The sequence below is a fragment of the Typopeltis vanoorti genome, chromosome 3 (genome assembly GCF_054136105.1).
Source record: "Typopeltis vanoorti isolate ZY-2024b chromosome 3, IOZ_Tvanoo_1.0, whole genome shotgun sequence".
Taxonomy (NCBI): Eukaryota; Metazoa; Arthropoda; class Arachnida; order Uropygi; family Thelyphonidae; genus Typopeltis; species Typopeltis vanoorti.
Genome location: NC_143551.1, coordinates 167,924,403 through 167,942,599, shown reverse-complemented (window position 1 = coordinate 167,942,599; position 18,197 = coordinate 167,924,403). Strand labels below are relative to the sequence as shown.

The following is an 18,197-nucleotide window of genomic DNA, read 5'->3' as shown; positions in this document are numbered from 1 at the left end:
GGGGGAAGCTCGGGTGGACAAGGAGACATGGCATAGAGAGAGTGAATGTGTGTATGAAGATGGAGTATATTGCAATGTGGAGATGTGGAGGCTGAGCAAGGATATGTGGTACGCAGTGATAAAGATGATTTGCAGGTGTAGTGGGGAAATCACAACCAACATATGGCTTGGATAGGACTGGCTATAGACCTAAAAATGAACTGTTGTGTTTGTTTACAAATGCCAGAAGTATCAGAAATAAAAGGGATGAAATGGTTTCAGTGATTGAGTTTATTCACCCCTCATTGGAATAAGCGAAACATGGTTGAATGAAGATGATATAAGGGGAAGAGAAATGGAAGGGTACAGTATTTTTCGTGAGGAAGGATAGAAAGGGCAGGAAGGGAGGAGGAATGCTGCTGATGATAGCAGGGGATTTAAGTCCATAAGGTAGACATGAAAGGGGAAAATAGTGGCCATGGTTATGAGGCAGTGCAGTGTAACTTGGAGGTTGAGAGGAAGACATATTTAGTTGGATGTTGCTATAGGCCTGGGAATGTGGAATGTGGCGCTGAAGAAATGTATAAACAACTTGGATTAGTGAACAAAGGAAGGCTAATTATTATGGGTGATTTTAATTATGGCGGTATAGATTGGAATGAAGAGATAGCATTTGGGAATAAGGAAAGTGAATTTCTCGAGCTCTTGAGAGATAACCATCTCAGGCAGCACATAAAGGAAGGCAAGTGAGGATCAAGAGTTCTAGATCTGATCATTTCATCAGAGGATGTAGTTGTTAGAGGGTTTCATATTTCCTCCAGTTGGTGAAAGTGATCATGAAGTAATCACCTGTGTTTGTGGCTAGTCATATGCAGGCTTTTGCAAGGAAAGGATATATGTGGAATTATAAGGCTGGTGATTATGACAAGCTTAGGAGATAACTTTGAGCTATAACATGGAACAAGGAGTTGACTGTTCCATGTTATAGCTCAAATAAGGAAAGGAAAGCATGGGAACTTACAAAGAAATACATAACAGCATCAATGTAAGAATGATCCCAAATGCCAAATAAGGTAGGTGTAAAATGCATGAATGTTGAGCTTAAGCATGAAATCTGGAAAAAGAAAGTACTTTGGAGGAAGTACAAGATGAATAATGGTAATCAGTCACATGAAGAATATAAAGAACAAGCCAGGGGAGTGACTCAGTTAGTAAGGAAAACAAAAGTAGAGTATGAGCAGAAATTAGCAAATCAGGCTAAGAAAAACCCTAGAGAGTTTTTTTTAGATATGTGGCAAGTAGAAGGAAGAATGATCATGGAAAGATGAAGTTAAGGGATGAAAGTGGTAGAATGGTAACTGCAGCAAAAGACATTGTTGAGGTATTCAGTGATCAATTTATAAGTGTGTTTCATTCTGATCAGGGTGGAATCATGAGGAACTTAAGTGTAGAGGACATAGGAGAGGATAGCTTAATTGTGAGTGAGCAGGAGGTATTTGAGGAAATAAATAACCTTGATGTTAATAAGGCGAGAGGATTTGATGACATATCACCATGCATCTTAAAGGAATGTTCCAGGGAACTGACAGCAGCATTGGCATGCCTGTTTAATAAGCGTTTTGCAACAGCACAGGTTCCAAGGAAGTGGAAGGAGAGTAAAATTGTTCCACTGCACATAAAGGTGGTGATAAGGTAGCTTCAAATTATAGACCAGTCTGTATATCTGGAGTTGTGGTGAAGGTCCTGGAGAGATTGGTGAGAAGTAGGATATAGAAATGGGTTGATAACTGCAGTATTCTCTGTGGTTATCAGTATGGGTTTGTTAAGGGGGAGATCATGGTTCACTAACTTACTTATGTACTATAACAAGGTGACAAATACCTTGGACAGAGGAGATGCATATACAGTGGTGTACCTGGATTTTGCAAAGGTTTTAGATAGACTGCCACATGACAAGCTCTTAAATAAATTGAAACAGATAGGATTGGATAACAGACTTCTGTGTTGGATCAGTCATTGGCTGTCAGATAGGTATCAAAAAGTTGTATATGGGGATGCAGTATCTTGAAAGACAAAGGTCACCAGCGGTGTGTCGCAGGGGTCAGTTTTGGGGCCATTGTTGTTCAATTTGTATGTTAATGATAATGGGTTTGGTTGTTTAACTAGTGATATCCAGCTGTTTGCGGATGATGCAAAACTGAGGAGAGCAATGCACAGTCAGGCTGATGTTAATGCCTTACAAGAGGACTTGCAATAGATTACATGAATAATGGGCAGGTAAGTGGAACTATCAGTTCAATATTGCCAAGTTTGGTAAGCAACGATGGGATGCAAAGTATACACTTGGTTGGGAAACTTTAACAGAAGTAGAGGAGATGAGAGATCTAGGAGTGATGGTGGACAAGGACCTGAAATTCAGGAGCCACATTGCACAAGTTGTGAAGACATCACATCAAATAATGGCAATGATGCGGAGAATCCATGAGGCCTTGATCAGGGCTCATATGGATTATTGTGCACAGATTTGGTCACCAGGTTTTCATGGTGACAATGATATGTTGGAAAGGGTACAGAGAAGATTCACAAAGGTAGTCAAGTGGTCTTTGGAATGTAGAGTACGAGAACAGATTGAGAGAATGTAAGTTGCAGAACCTCGTGAATAGAAGGAAGAGGGGGATATGATTGAGACATATAAGCTGGTCAGGGGTTGCTATCAGGTAGACATGGAAAAGATTTTTCACAGAATTGGAGAGGGAAGTAGAACAAGAGGCCATTGCTGGAAACTGTATAAGGAGGGTGTGAGCAAAGCAGTGAGAAACAGGTTCTTTGCATGGAGGGTGGTTGGTGAGTGGAATGCATTGCCTGAGTGTGTTGTGGATGTGGACACACTGAATCAGTTTAAGACGTGGTTGGATGAGCATTGTATGCAATAGTGAGTACCTCACACGATGAGTCTCTGACTCCATGGAGGTCAAATGTTGATAATAATAATAATAATAATAATAATAATAAGCAAACAAAGAAGAAGTTTTAGTAGCAAGATGAAGTGTTTTCATTAATTATAATTGTGAATACCAGTGAATAGTTTGCATATGGGAGATATTAAATTGGGAAAATTTCAAAACTGTTGTCAGGTCAGTGGACTCTAACTAAAAAGCATTAAAACAGAACTATCTGGAGAGTTTGCCTTTTAAGCAGCAGCTTATAATACTGGCAATGTAGTCTTGTAAGCTATATTATTATTATTAACCTGGACTCCACAGTCAGAAGGCTCACTGTGAAACTAAATACTCACAGACAGACCACAATACCTATCATACTTGCCACATTCATCACTACACTTATAAAAAAATTCTCCTTTTCACTTCTTTACTTACATGACCTTTGTACCATTTTGTATCATCGTGAAACAATATCTTCATATTCAACATTCAGAGTCCTGAGATGATCTTATCTACTCACCTGTTGTACACTCTAATGTTTTGTTATCATCCACGTAACCAAGTGACAAGATCTGTGCAAGGAAATTCAAATGTGACCTGATTAGTGCCTTATACAGTGGAGCCATCATCTCCTTATCTATACCTGTTAGGCTTCTTTACATTATAGCAGCAATTTTCTGGATAACCTTTATGACTTTTGCAATGCATCGCCTGAACTTCAGTTTCCTATCCAAAATCCACTGTTCCTTTGCCTCCTCTACCACCCATTGCAGAGTTCTTTTGATGAAATAAATCTCATTTCATTTTTCCTGGTCAAAGTGGCTGACTTTATTATACTTTGCAATACTGAAGTAATATCTGCATTCTTCAGCCAAAATTACCAACTTATTTAAATACTCCTGTAACATCATTCACTCACTTTCTTCTGTGAGATTTGAAAAATTTCCAAAGTATTTGTTCACTTGTTATGTCGAGAGTATGGATATTATTTTCACTTTGAATTCTTTTAAATGCACAAATAGCCTTATAATTTCATTATTTATTACTAAAGAACTTAGATTTTATTTAAGAACTATGAAAGTTATTTTATTTTTTATTAAAGCAATGAAAGTTAATATGAAGCCTACCTATTTAAACACCATAATGCAAACCCAAGACCACAATAAGGATCAAGACAAAGTGCTATATGCCTAGAGGGATAGAGCTCACAGGCCAGTTTCATACTTCGACATAAAGCTGTTGCTGAAGCATGAGACATCTGTAAAATGAGAAACATCAAATTATGTGTGTATGTCTACATGAGAAACTAAATGTAATATATTAACACAAAGTCATGAAATAACTAAGAAAGTAAATTAAATAGCACATTTATTAAAGAGTAAATTTATTTTTTAGCCATTATCATATTTCCTGGCATATGCTTATTCTTCTTAAAGGATGCAGAAACTGAATACAGCTAGGTCTTGATTAGTAAAGATAATGCATCCCATGAAGTTGTCATATTATTCAAATTCACACTATTCAAACTTATAATTATATGTAAAATATGGTAACTGATTGCAGCTTGATGGAAAAATAGGAAATGAAAAATTTTAAACATTAGTTTTTTATAATGAAATGTTTATTATTATTATTATTTAGGCCTTCGAGGAGTCAAAAACTCATTGCGGAAGGTTCTTCCCAGGAAACACAAGTCTATCAAGACTCATCGTGGGAGGTCCCTCCTAGGAAACACAAAGTCTATCATACCACTCCTTAAACTCATTGATTGTTCTCGCACCACTCTATCAGGCAATGCATTCCATGGTTCAACCACCCTCCATGCAGAGAAACCACTCCTCACCCTTTTGCTCACAGTTTCCTTTTGTAACTTCCAGGGATGGCCCCTTGTCATCACTCCTTCCCGCTGTTCAACCAAGCAAAAGAACTCCCCAGTGTCAACACTGTAACCACCTCTCAACCATTTAAAAGTCTCAATCATATCACCTCTCCTTCTTCTTTCCACCAAACTCTGCAGTCCACATTCCCTCAGCCGATCCCCATAACTAACATTGTACAGTCCTGAAACCATCTTTGTACCCTTTCCACAGTTAATTTATCCCCTTCAAATCCTGGGACCAAATTTGAGAACAATAGTCTAAGTGTGGTCTGATCAGGGTCTTATACAATGGAATGATAACTCTTATCTCTGCAGGTCAGTGTCCTCATTATCGCAGCAATCCTCTGTGTTACCTTCACCACCTTTGCAATATGTCCCCTGAATTTCAGGTTTCTATCAATCATCAACCCCAGATCTCTTGTCTCCCCTATTCCTCCAGTATATCTCCTCCAATAGAGTATGCAGCATCCCATCAATGTGTCCCAAACCTCAAGACCTTACATTTTGCTGCATTAAACTGATTCAGTTTACATGTTACAGAAAAGGATAAAAAGTATTGTTAACAAAGTCACAGAGTAGTTATAGAAAGCTTTCTTTTAAGGTTACATGGTGATCAGCACTCATATTTGTAAATTTAGGGACACAAAAACACGTGTTGAACACGTGTGTTTTTGTGTCCCTACATTTTATTAGTAATTAATATTACATTTTATTAGTAATTAATAAAATAATCTGTTCAACACGTGTGTTTTTGTGTCCCTAAATTTACAAATATGAGTTATAGAGAGCAAAATAAAAACAACAACAACAAAATAAATATTATTCCTGAAGGTAAGCTAATATTATTACACCAGGCTCAACTGTTCATGGACTAGCTTTGCATTAACTGAATTTTGGTCTGCATTAAAAGCAAGCTGGTATCATACTACAGTTTGCATTAAATCAAATATTGCATTATTCAAACTCAAATTAATCATGACCTAGCTGTAAATAGATAAATTCAACAGTTGATGTTTTGAATTTAGTTCAAAGGCAATGTTATTAATACAGTTATTCAATCATTTGTTTTTTACAGTTATTCAATCAGTATTTCCCCAAAACTATAGATAATCCATAGTTTTGGGGAAATACTGCTGAAAGCACCTTGTTCTATAGGACAATGTTTCTAATAGATGAATAGAAGATAAGTAGTAAGCACAACAGCCCTGAATGTTAACTGACAAAATGTTAACTGACAATGTATGATGATTAATTACAGCTCAAGTTTTCAAAGGTTTAGAAGAAAATATTTGCATTGTATTATAGCATGGATCCAAATGTAATTTATTAGGATATGGAAATTATAAGAAGCAAGACGGTTTTTTTTTTTACTTTATTATTTATTTTATATGTAGTTTGATTTTTTATGACAAATCACCTATGAAGAATTAAAAATCTATAGTAGATTAGTACATGAGCAGTATTATTTAGTACTAAGAAGTAGATGCTGGGACTCTTACTCCAGAGACCAAATTTTTAAGATATGGCAACAAAAAGACTCATCATCATCATAATAATGCTAATTACAGGTATAGACTAATTGGTCTGTTCTGATCTCATTATCCATCCAATATCCTTTTTTGAGATCTACCCTGGCTTCTCTTTCCAACTGGATTATATTTTAGTATTTGTTTAGGATATCGAGTGCTGGCCATTCAGTTTACATGTTCTATCCATTTTTGTTTATAACTGCTTAGTTTTTCTTCTATTGATTTTGTTTTTAGTTCTTTTAAAATGTCTTCATTCCTTTTTTGGTCTAATAATGTGTTGTATTTTGCAATTCTTCTCATAAATCTCATTTCACTTGTTTTTATTTTTTGTTTATTGCCCAAATTTCACTGCCATATAATATAATAATGTGGGAACTACTAAAGTATAGTATATTCTCAAGCGTGTTTCTTTTTGTATTATATTTGGATTGAGAGGTCTATTTATCAGGCCTATATTCGGTAAAAATTTTGAAGTTTTTAGTTTTATGTGTTTTTCTCCTTCATAGGATATCTCACATCCAAAATAACTGAAAGTATTTAGCTGTTCTATTATTTTATTATTAATAACTATTTTACTTCTAACTGGAGTTTGTCCATAAAATGCCATTGCTTTAGTTTTATCTATGAAAAATTTCATTCCAAACTGTTCTACTATAACATTTAAATTATATATTGCACTTTGTAAATTGTCTTCCTTATCTGATTGTCCGAAAGTAATAGCATATTTATTTGTTATTCCGGGAAATTTCTATACCTGGACTGTTTAAAGTATTCCACTGTATTAATATTTCATTAATGTAAATATTGAAAAGTGTTGGAGACAGAGGGCATCTCTGTCTTACTCCTTGGTTTATAGATTGTTTTTCAGACAGTTTATCATTCATTTTTATTTCATTATCTTTGTATATATTTAATATTGCATGCAGTAAAATATTAGGTATATTTATTCTTTGTAATATATCAAACAGTATATGCCTTTTTACTTTGTCAAATGATTTTTTTGTAATCTATAAACAAAAGATGAGTTTCTAAATTAGATTATCTTCTTTTTTCTATAAGTAGTTTTAAACAGAATGCTGCATCCATTGTAGCACATCCTTTTCTAAATCCATTTTGCCACTCTAATAACATTTCTTCACTGTATATTCTTAGTTTTTCATTACGTATTCTACTATATATTTTGTAGCATGTATTCAATAAACAAATACCTCTGTAATTGGAAGGTTTGTTTTTTTTATCTCCTTTTCTGAATATAGGTATTACTATACTTGTATTCCATTCTATTGGTATTTATTTGTCCATTTGTATATATTTTATTTAAAAATTTTAATAATCTTTGATGAAAATTTTTTCTAGCAAATTTATATAGTTCAGAGTTTATCCCATCTTCTCCGGCTGATTTTCCAGGTTTTATTTATTTATTTTTTTTAGATTGTCCTTTAATTCTTTCATTGCTATGATATCATTTAAAGTATTTTGTAAGTTTCTGGTGTAATTTTGTTTTTTTGATGCCAGTATTATCCATCCAAAGATCTGTCAAGTAATCCAAGAATTCTTTCACATCTATTTTACAATTTATATTTGCAGTTTCTTTTATATCTGCATTCATGTGTTTTAGTATTGGCTCCCTCTGACTTCTGTCTCTTCCCAAAAGTGAAACCCTTCCTCGCTGGTCAGCATTTTTCTTTGAATCAAGAGGTGACTGCAGCTGTAGAGGGGTATTTTGAGATCTTACTGAGAACTACTACAAGGATGGGATAATGGTGGCGCTAGAGCATCGCTGGAATAAATGTATTAGTCTTAAGGGAGATTATGTTGAAAAATAAAAATAATTTTGAAATTATAAATTCGTTTTTTTTTTCGTTAGGCCGAGAACTTTTCAGACCACCCCCATACATTGAATCATTTTGTAGTCTTACAAAACTAAGGATTCCACCAGTTTGGTGGAATCCTTAGTTTTGCCAGCACTAAATAGCAATCTATATCGATTTCTAGCCCTCTTTTGACTTTAACATCTAGGAAGAGGTGTGTTGCTTTTTCATTTACTATAAAGTAGTCTATTATTGATTTTTGTCCATGCACACCATGTATATTTTTATGTTTTTAAAATATACTCATTATTTTTAAATTATTATTATAATCAATGAGGCTGCTTTCCATTTTTGTTTACTATTGGTTCTCCAAATTTTTGTATATTATTCATTACTATCCTGGCATTAAGATCTCTGGCTATAATTATATAGTCTGTTTTGAAGGAGTAAGGAGAGGGCGCTAGTGGGTCAAGCGCTACGGGCGTGTTTTGAAGAGCTCCTGATTCAGATAAGTTTTACTAGGAATAATTAAGTATATATGCGTAATTGTTTAAGTAAGAGCGGCTGTAAACGTTGTACGCTACCGATATTATTAGTGTGGGGTTTTTTTCCTTGCTTAAACTAAATACGAAAACGTTAATATTAGACCTAGTAACCTGCAGAGAAAAAAAAAAAAAAAAAAATGGCGGCGGCATTGTCATTCCATGATTTTAATTTGGATTTCAGTCGGTTCGTTAAGTGTGAGGTATGTTATATGTATTCCTTCGATTACATAAATGATTTGTGGATGTTTAGTGCGGATGGAAGAAGGGTGTGTGCGAAATGTGACCTGAACGAGGAATTGATGAATGCGAATATGAAGTTGATGACAGAAAGTGCTAGTACCGATTGTGTCACGAGTGCACGTTTGAAAGAGAAGGATGGTGGGAAAGACAGGCGAAAAATGTTAAAAAATCAGGAAAAAAGAAAAAGAGCAATTTGACAACCGTAACGGATGTTAAAAGGGACGAAAGTGAGGCGGAAAGAAACGAAATTGAGAGAACGAATGAAAGTAGAAATGGCGTGATGCAGAAATCGCAAGTAAAAAAAATTGAAAGAATGAATGATAGCGAAAACAGAATGACTGATGGCGAAAGTTGGACGCATGTTGGAATGAAAGTACTGAACCAAAGAAAGATGAATGACAGTAAAAGTGAGAAGAATGACAGCGAAAGTTGGACGCATGTTAGTCCGAAAGTACGGAAACAAAGAAAGATATGTGAGAGTGAAAGTGAGAAGAATGATAGTGAAAGTTGGACCGAAAGTATGGAAACAAACAAGGATGAATGAGAGGGAAAGTGAAAAGAGGGGGTCGAGAGTTAGAAAGTTAGAAAGATTTAATGATAGAGTGAATGTGTCGCGAGGTTCGGAAGGTGAATTGGATTGGATGAAGCAAGAAATGAAATGGATGCAGAATGAAATTAAGAGAATTCAAGTCAAAACTATTAAAATAAATCATGATGGCATGAAAGAGATAACAAAAGATGAGCGAGTGGCGTTGTATGGCGACTCCATTATTAAAGGTGTGCTAGAGGATAAAATGCACAAGGTATGTTTTCCAGGCGGTAAAATGAGTAGAGTGATTGAGGCATTGAATATGAGGTGGGAACAAGCAAAAGAGTTTATTGTATTAATTGGTACAAATAATTTGAGAGAGAACAAAGAGCATGTCAAAATGAATGTCAGGAGACTGCTTGGAAAGATAAAGGAGAATAGTGTGACAGGAAGGGTGGTCAGTGTGTTGCCTAGGTATGATTGTGGTGAAATGAGGCAGAGAGCAAGGATTATGAATGATATTCTGGCTGAAATGTGTGAGGAGATGGGAGTACAGTTTGTTAATGTGTGGAATGAGTTTGAGGGACGAAGTGAGCTGTATGGGAGCGATGGACTGCATTTGAGTGGTTATGGTGTGAGTCGCTTGGAGAGACTGCTGCTGGAAAGTGGAGAAGTGAATAGAGAGAATAAATCAGATCGAGAGGGGAGTGATGTGGAAGAGCAGGAGAGTAAGACAGGAGAGATTGAAGAAGTGGAAATGAATGGGGAAGTGAGTGGTATGAGTATAGAAAATGAGAGAATGGGTGTGCAAGAGGAGCAGGGACATGGGGAGGCTCAGGGTGGACAGGGATACACAACGTGAGAAAGGTGGATGCTCCAAGAGGAGGTGAGAGCATGTGTAGGCAGGAAAATAATGGGATGATCAGGGATCAAAAGGAAACAGATGGAATTGCAAAGGGTTCTAAAATGAAGAAGTAGAAAGGGAAATGGCCCCAGTCCAGCATGGAGAGATCACATCGAGTAAGTGGTATCAGTGGAACTAGCTGTAGATCCAGAAATGAGTTGTGTTTGTATACCAATGCTAGAAGTATAAGAAACAAGGTGGATGAATTGGTTGCATTAATTGCATCTGCGCACCCAGTGATTGTCGGAATAAGTGAGACATGGTTAGATGAGGATGACATCCTGACAGGAATAGAGATGGAAAGGTATGATGTGTTTCGTGAGGATAGAAGGGGTAAAAAGGTAGGCGGAGTGCTATTGATGATAGAGAAAGAGTTATGTCCATACAAGGTAGAGATACAAGAGGGAAATGGGGCCAGTGGTTTTGAGGCAGTATGGTGTGAGATAGAGCTGAATAGAATCAAATACTTGGTGGGATGTTGTTATAGACCTGGTAATGTGGATGGTGGTGATAGTGAAATGTATAGTCAAATAAGCCAAGCAAATAAGAAAAGTGTGATCATTATGGGTGATTTTAATTATGGCAATATAGACTGGAATGAGGAGATAGCAACTGGAAGTAAAGAAAATGAGTTTCTTGAGTTTTTGAGGGATAACTACCTCAGACAGTATGTAACAGAGGGCACAAGAGGATTAAGGGTCTTGGATTTGGTCATCTCATCGGAGGATGTAATTATCAATGAGGTATCAAATCATCCACCAATTGGTGAAAGTGACCATGAGGTGATTACTTGGGTGGTTGCCAGCAGTGCAAGGACCCCTGTGAAAAAAGGGTATATGTGGAACTACAAGGGGGGTGATTATGAAGAGCTCAGGAGACAGCTTGCAGGTGTAGCATGGAATGAGGAGTTAGCTGGAAAAGAGATCAATGCAGCTTGGGGGATTTTCAAAAAATATTTAGTGGATGCAATGTCTAAATGTATACCACGGGTGAGAAGGTTAAATAAGGTAGGTGTGAGATGGATGAATAAAGAGATTAAGCATGCAATACAGAGAAAAAGGGCATTGTGGAGGCAACATAAGAGAAGTGGAAGTAACCAATTTCATGAGGTCTACAAAGACGAGGCAAGGAGCGTGACTTGGTTGGTGAGAGTAGCTAAAGAGAGGTATGAACAGCAGTTTGCTAATGAAGCTAAAAAGAATCCTAGGGAGTTCTTTCAATATGTAGCCAGTAAAAGAAAGAATGATTATGGAAGGATGACATTGATTGGAGGAAATGGTATAAAGACAGCTGTTGCAGAATGTGTGGTGGAGATACTTAATGAGCAGTTCATAAAGATCTTTCAATCTTGTGAATGTGACTTCATGGAGAGATTAAGAGCAGTTGATGATGGGGAGGAGAGACTGACTGTAAGTGAGCAAGAGGTGTTTGGGGAGTTGAGTAAACTAGATGTAAATAAGGCTGTGGGACTTGATAATATATCACCGCGTATTCTGAAGGAATGTGCCGGAGAGTTGGCACCTGCCTTGACATATTTTTTTAATACGAGTCTTGCACTTGGTCAAGTCCCTAAAGAGTGGAAGGAGGGCAAGATTGTGCCACTTCATAAAGGAGGTGATCGAACCCAAGCATCAAACTATAGGCCTATCTGTGTGTCAGGTGTTGTGGTTAAGTTGTTGGAGAAGCTTGTGAGAACTAGGATCCAGAGTTGGGTTGATAACAATGGTATAATCTTTGATGGACAGCATGGATTTGCTAAAGGGAGGTCGTGTTTTAGTAATCTACTTACTTATTACAATAAAGTGACTGCTTCCTTGGACAGAGGAGAAGGATACACAGTAATATACTTGGATTTCGCAAAAGCTTTTGATAGAGTACCTCATGATAAGTTGACAGTCAAACTAGAGCAGATGGGGTTGGATATTAGATTATTACATTGGATTGGAGACTGTCTATCTGATAGGTATCAACAAGTTGTGTATGGGGGTGCAATATCCAGGAAAAGGAAAGTCACTAGTGGAGTGCCTCAGAGATCTGTTTTAGGGCCATTACTATTTAACTTGTATATTAATGATATTGGCGAAGATTTGGATGGAGATATTCAGTTGCTTGCAGATGATGCAAAGTTGGGACGAACCATAAAGAGTAGTGAAGATGTTGTGGCCTTGCAAGAAGACTTGAATAAATTGAGTGATTGGGAATGGGGGATGCGAGTTGAATGTTGCAAAATGTAAGAGTTTAAAATTTGGAAAACAAAGATGGGATGCAGAATTTATGCTTGGTGAGGATATATTTTCAGAGGTAGAGAAATAAGAGATCTCAGGGTGATAGTGGATAAAGATCTGAAATTTAGGGGACACATAGTCAAAATTTTGAAGATAACACAAAGGCTTCTGGGAATGATGTGGAGGACACTGACGTGTAGAAGTAGGGAGATTCTTGTTCCATTGTATAAGGCTTTGATTAGGCCACACATGGACTATTGTGCCCAGATTTGGTCACCTGGTTTTCAGAAGGATGAAGAGATGTTGGAAAGGGTCCAAAGGCGACTGACTAAGGTAGTTTCTGACCTCTGGAATGTCGAGTATGAGGAAAGATTGAAAAGATGTAATTTGCAGAGTCTAGTGGAGAGAAGGAAGAGGGGAGATATGATAGAGACCTACAAGTTGGTAAGGGGTTGTTATAGGATCAATGGTGGAGAAGTTCTACAGAGAATAGTGGGAGATCAGGGGAGAACCAGAGGTTATCCCTGGAAACTGTATAAAGAGGGTGTGAGTAGGGGAGTGAGAGGCAGGTTTTTTTCGTGCAGAGTTGTGAATGATTGGAATGCCTTGCCTGAGAGTGTGGTGTCTGCAAGGAGTTTGAATGTGTTTAAGATGCGGTATGATGAGATGTGTGCGAGATAAAAGGACCTCCTAGATGAGTCTTTGACTCCATGAGGTCTTGTTTAATAATAATAACAACAGTTAGAATCATCAAAGTAATTGTGATCCCAGCAGCGATGTATAAATGTGAAAGTTGGATTATTAAGAAAATAGATAGAAAGCAAATTGATTCATTTGAATTGTAGGCATCAAGAAGACTATTAAGATTCCCATGAGAATTAATAATAAGAATGTTTTAGAGAGTATAAAGACAGAATGCTCTTTGGAGGTAATGATCATTAAACAGAAGTTGATGTACTTCAGACATCATGATGGAGGTTTAATGGAATATTTTCAGCACTGGGAGAGGATTAAAACTAATTTTAATGTTTCCAATATTTTGTCTCAGTCAATGAGATATCTTCAGGGGTTACAAATAACTTTTGTAACAACACACTCAAGTACAGTACAGTACTAAGTGAAACACATGGATGACTCTAATGAATGGGATTGTCAGTTTAATGCAGCAAAATGTAAGGTCTTGAGGTTTGGGACACATCGATGGGACGCTGCATACTCTATGGGAGGAGCTATAGTGGAGGAAGTAGGGGAGACAAGAAATCTGGGGTTGATGATAGAAACCTGAAATTCAGGGGACATATTGCAAAGGTGGTGAAGATAACCCAGACAATTGCTGCAATACTGAGAAGGATGCTGACCTGCAGAGATAAAAGTGTTATCATTCCGTTGTATTAGACCCTGATCAGACCACACTTAGACTATTGTTCTCAGATTTAGTCCCCAGGATTTGAAGGGGATAAATTAACTGTGGTAAGGGTACAAAGATGGGTGACAAAGATGTTTTCAGGACTGTACAATGTTAGTTATGAGGATCGGCTGAGGAAATGTGGACTGCAGAGTTTGGTGGATAGAAGGAGAGGTGATATGATTGAGACTTTTAAACTGTTGATACTGGGAAGTTCTTTCACTTGGTTGAACAGAGGGAAGGAGTGATGACAATGGACCATCCCTGGAAGTTACGAAAGAAAACTGTGAGCAAGAGGGTGAGGAGTTGTTTCTTTGCATGGAGGGTGGTTGAACCATGAATGCATTGTCTGATAGAGTGGTGAGAGTGAGAATGGTCAATGAGTTTAAGGAGTGGTATGATAGACTTTGTGTTTCCTAGGAGGGACCTCCCACAATGAGTCTTGATAGACTTTGTGTTTCTTAGGAAGGACCTCCTGCGATGAGTCTTTTGACTCCATGGAGGTCTGAATAATAATAATAATAATAATAATAATAATAATAATAATAATAATTTTATTTAATTTTTCATATATTCCTTGTAACTCTTTGTAAAAGTAATCATTTTCTTCTTCTTTTCCTTCTTCAGGGGCAGATACTCCAACAACTGTTAAATTTTCTTTAATTAATTTTAATTGAACTTCTAATATTCTTTCATTCCAATATGTATAATGAGTTATTTTTGCTTTTATTGATTTATGGATCCAAATCATTACACCAGCTTTTGCATTTATTGGTTTGTCCACTATATATGATATTATAATTAGCTGTTTCTTTTGTTCCTTTAAGTTTCTTTTTTGTTTCTCTAAGAACTGCAATTTCTATATATTCATCATTTAAAATTTTATCTAATTCTTCTTCCATATGTGCTATGCTTCTAATGTTTCATGTAGCATACTTCACCACATTTTTCTTTTTCCAAAGTTTCTTAACCTTTTCCAGTTTGTGGTATTTTCCCTTGTTTTCTGTCTGGTTTAGATTTTGTTGGACTTGAAAGTAACATGTGTTTCCCTATGTCAAGTGACTAGCATGACGATAGGTATCCTAGTGATGGGGGTGCCACCTTAATACAACTAGACTTGCCATTTTTTAGTGGATAGTGAAACTACAGTTTGAGAGGAAAGAGTCACCCCCCCTCACCCTCAAATTGCTCTAATAGCACTGGGGGGGGGGGGGGGGAGTAAGAAGTAAGAGAAAGACTAGAGGAAAGAAGAGCAGAAGACCAGTCTACAGATATGATATACCAAGTGTATATTGTAGGAAGTAAGATCAGGTCTAGCTCGGGTATCTCGAGTTTGCCATACCCATACTCACCAATGTGAGCCCCTGAGCATACAAAAATACTTATTATTATTATTACGTAACACCTCCAGGGAGTCCAAAGACTCATCGAGGGAGGACACCTACTCTACAACTCTCTGTCTCCACCACTCAATCCACCAACTACAATGAATCTCAACTACCATCATCATCTAAAATAATGGCATCTACCACCCCACCATCACCACTAGTATTTTCACAGACAATCACAAACATCCATGCGCACACTGTGGTTTGAATCCGCAGCCTTTTGGCTGGAGAGTGGATATGCTAATCACTTGGCCAACCAGGCCAACATAATTAATGCCAGCAGCACCCAGGTTTCTCAGACGGTCACCCTTCCAAGTATTAACTGGGCTCAGGTTTACTTAGTAATCAGATGAGAACTGGTGCTTTCAAACCGATCTGAATTCATACTGAATAATGGAAACTTGACAGCAAAAATTGATTTTTTAGTTAAAATTATTGATGCATTATGTTACTAATTAAGAAATTTCATTATGAGAATGTTCTAACTGTATCCCTTGATCTCACAAATAGGCTGATATATGGTAAATATACATACAAAATTAAGACCCTGTTAATAATGTATTCCAAATTAGTATTTATGTACTGGCTACATTCACATATGATAGTTGTAATGGACTGGCTATAATACAGTTGGTAAGGAAGAAAAAATTTACTATTCTTATTAATTTAATTTTTATGTAGTTGGATTACCAGCTTTATGTCTAGACGCACACTATGTGTGGTGGTGGATGGCTCCTTATCCTCTCACCATTCAACTAATGCTGGGATTCCTCAAGGTTCTGTCCTCTCACCAACCCTCTTCCTGCTATATATCAATAATCTACTTCAGCTTACCTCCAACCCAATACAAAGTTATGCAGACGACAGCACATTGCACTCCTCCCTTTCTTTTCATAAACCTTACTCTACACAACTCACTTCAACCTACAGAACAGCAACCACCACTGACCTCAATTCACACCTCCAACCATCCTCCAATGGGGTTCAGATAACCTAGTCAATTTCAATGCAAATAAAACCCAGTACTGTCTCATTTCTCATAAAAAAGAACCATTTTCTCCCAGTATTATTTTTGACAACACACAAATTTCCAGACAATCTGACATTTCTCTTCTTGGAATTATCCTGATATCAATCCACTCCTGGCATAAACACATAACAACCATTGCATCCTGAGCTTCTAAAAAACTAGGATTTCTCTTTCGCTCAAGACGTTACTTCACCCCTGAATAGCTGTTAACCTTATACAAATCACAAATCTGCAATTCGAATACTGCTCCCACATATGAGGTGGGACCCCAACAGCTCCTCTAAAATGCTCGACTCAATACAGAGGAGATGAATGCACAGACGATCGGTCTCCGCACTATGTGTTTTCAACAAATATTTCCATGGAAAATATTCATCCGAAATAGCATCAATAATTCCCCACTTAGTACTAAGCTTGTTGGAACATGTGCAGCTACTGCTCAACATCCCTACACAGTGCACCTTGAAACCCACAGAACAAGTGTCTTCTCCCCCTCCTTCATTCCTGCAACTGCTATACTATGGAACAGTCTTCCCCTTGATGTGTTCCCTAAGGAATACAATATACAGTCATTCAAATCAATGTGAACAAGTACCTTCTTTCCCAACACATCCACAGTACTAATGTACTATAGGTTCATCTACCAACCTCTTGTGTATGGGCTCAACATAAAAAAAAAAAAAAATGTAAATTCCACCCACAAAGGGATGTAAACTTATCAAGACATTTTAAAACATTGGCAAGCTAAGGGTTAGATAATCCAAGAGCCTTGCTTTTGAGAGCAAATATGATATATATTTTTTTTCCAGGCCACTTCAAGACTGTAAAAAGTAGAGTGGTAGTCTTAGACTAAGTGATAAAAAACACCTCCCACTTAAACACCATCAAAAGCATAAATACATATCACAGTGGGATATAAATCCACAGCCTGTTGGTAAGAAAGGTATTCAAGGTATGTAAATCACAGTGTGATCAGAGCATACAAGGAGAAAATCAGTAAGTGTGTGAAATTACCAACTGTGTTATATCAGATCCATTAACACACACACACACATTTATTATTATTAACAGAGACCTTCAGGGAGTCAGTGATGCTGAGGAAGGCCCATATCGATACAACTGCTGTCACATTTATTCTTGAATTCCTTCATACTATCTGCACTCACAACCTCTAAAGGCAATCCATTCCAATCAAGAACTAATCTATGAGAGAAAAATCTAGCTCTTGCCCCTTTCTTGAGTATATTCATTCTCTTGACTATAACTTCCATAGATACCTTTTTGTCTTCTCCCCATCATCCATAAAATTAAAAATTCCATCTGCTGGGAATACTATGACCATTTCAGAAGTTTGTAGGTCTCTATCATATTACCACCTCTTTCTCCAGTTTGCAGTTCACAGTCCATATATTCTCAATCTCTCCTTATAATCTGCATTACTCCCAATATCATCTTTGACCATCTCCTTTGCATTCCCCCTCAACTATATCTGCATCACCTTGGAAACCAGATCTTCATATAACAGTCCAGGTGAGATTATATCAAAGACATGAAAAGAGGCAAAATGAATCCTTACATGTCAATGTTTCAGAATTACAATTATTATTATTATTAGTTACCTCCAGGGAGTCCAAAGACTAATCGAGGGAGGGCATCTACTCTACAACTCTATTTCCACCCCTCACAATCCACCAACTGACCACAACTATACCAACTCCATCTACAGCCGACCACCACCACCACTAGTATTTCCACATACAATCACAAACATCCATGCCCACAGCAGGATTC

General features: G+C 37.1%; 1 protein-coding gene across 1 annotated transcript in view; it reads right to left on the bottom strand.

Annotated features, from left to right (window-relative positions):
• Nucleotides 1–18,197, bottom strand: part of LOC150108732 (disco-interacting protein 2-like) — a 936,780-nt gene that overhangs the window by 114,961 nt on the left and 803,622 nt on the right. Inside the window, exon 34 of the mRNA XM_090416186.1 lies at nt 4,049–4,179. Coding sequence (XP_090272312.1) covers nt 4,049–4,179 — 131 coding nt within the window. The remainder of the gene's footprint in view (nt 1–4,048; nt 4,180–18,197) is intronic.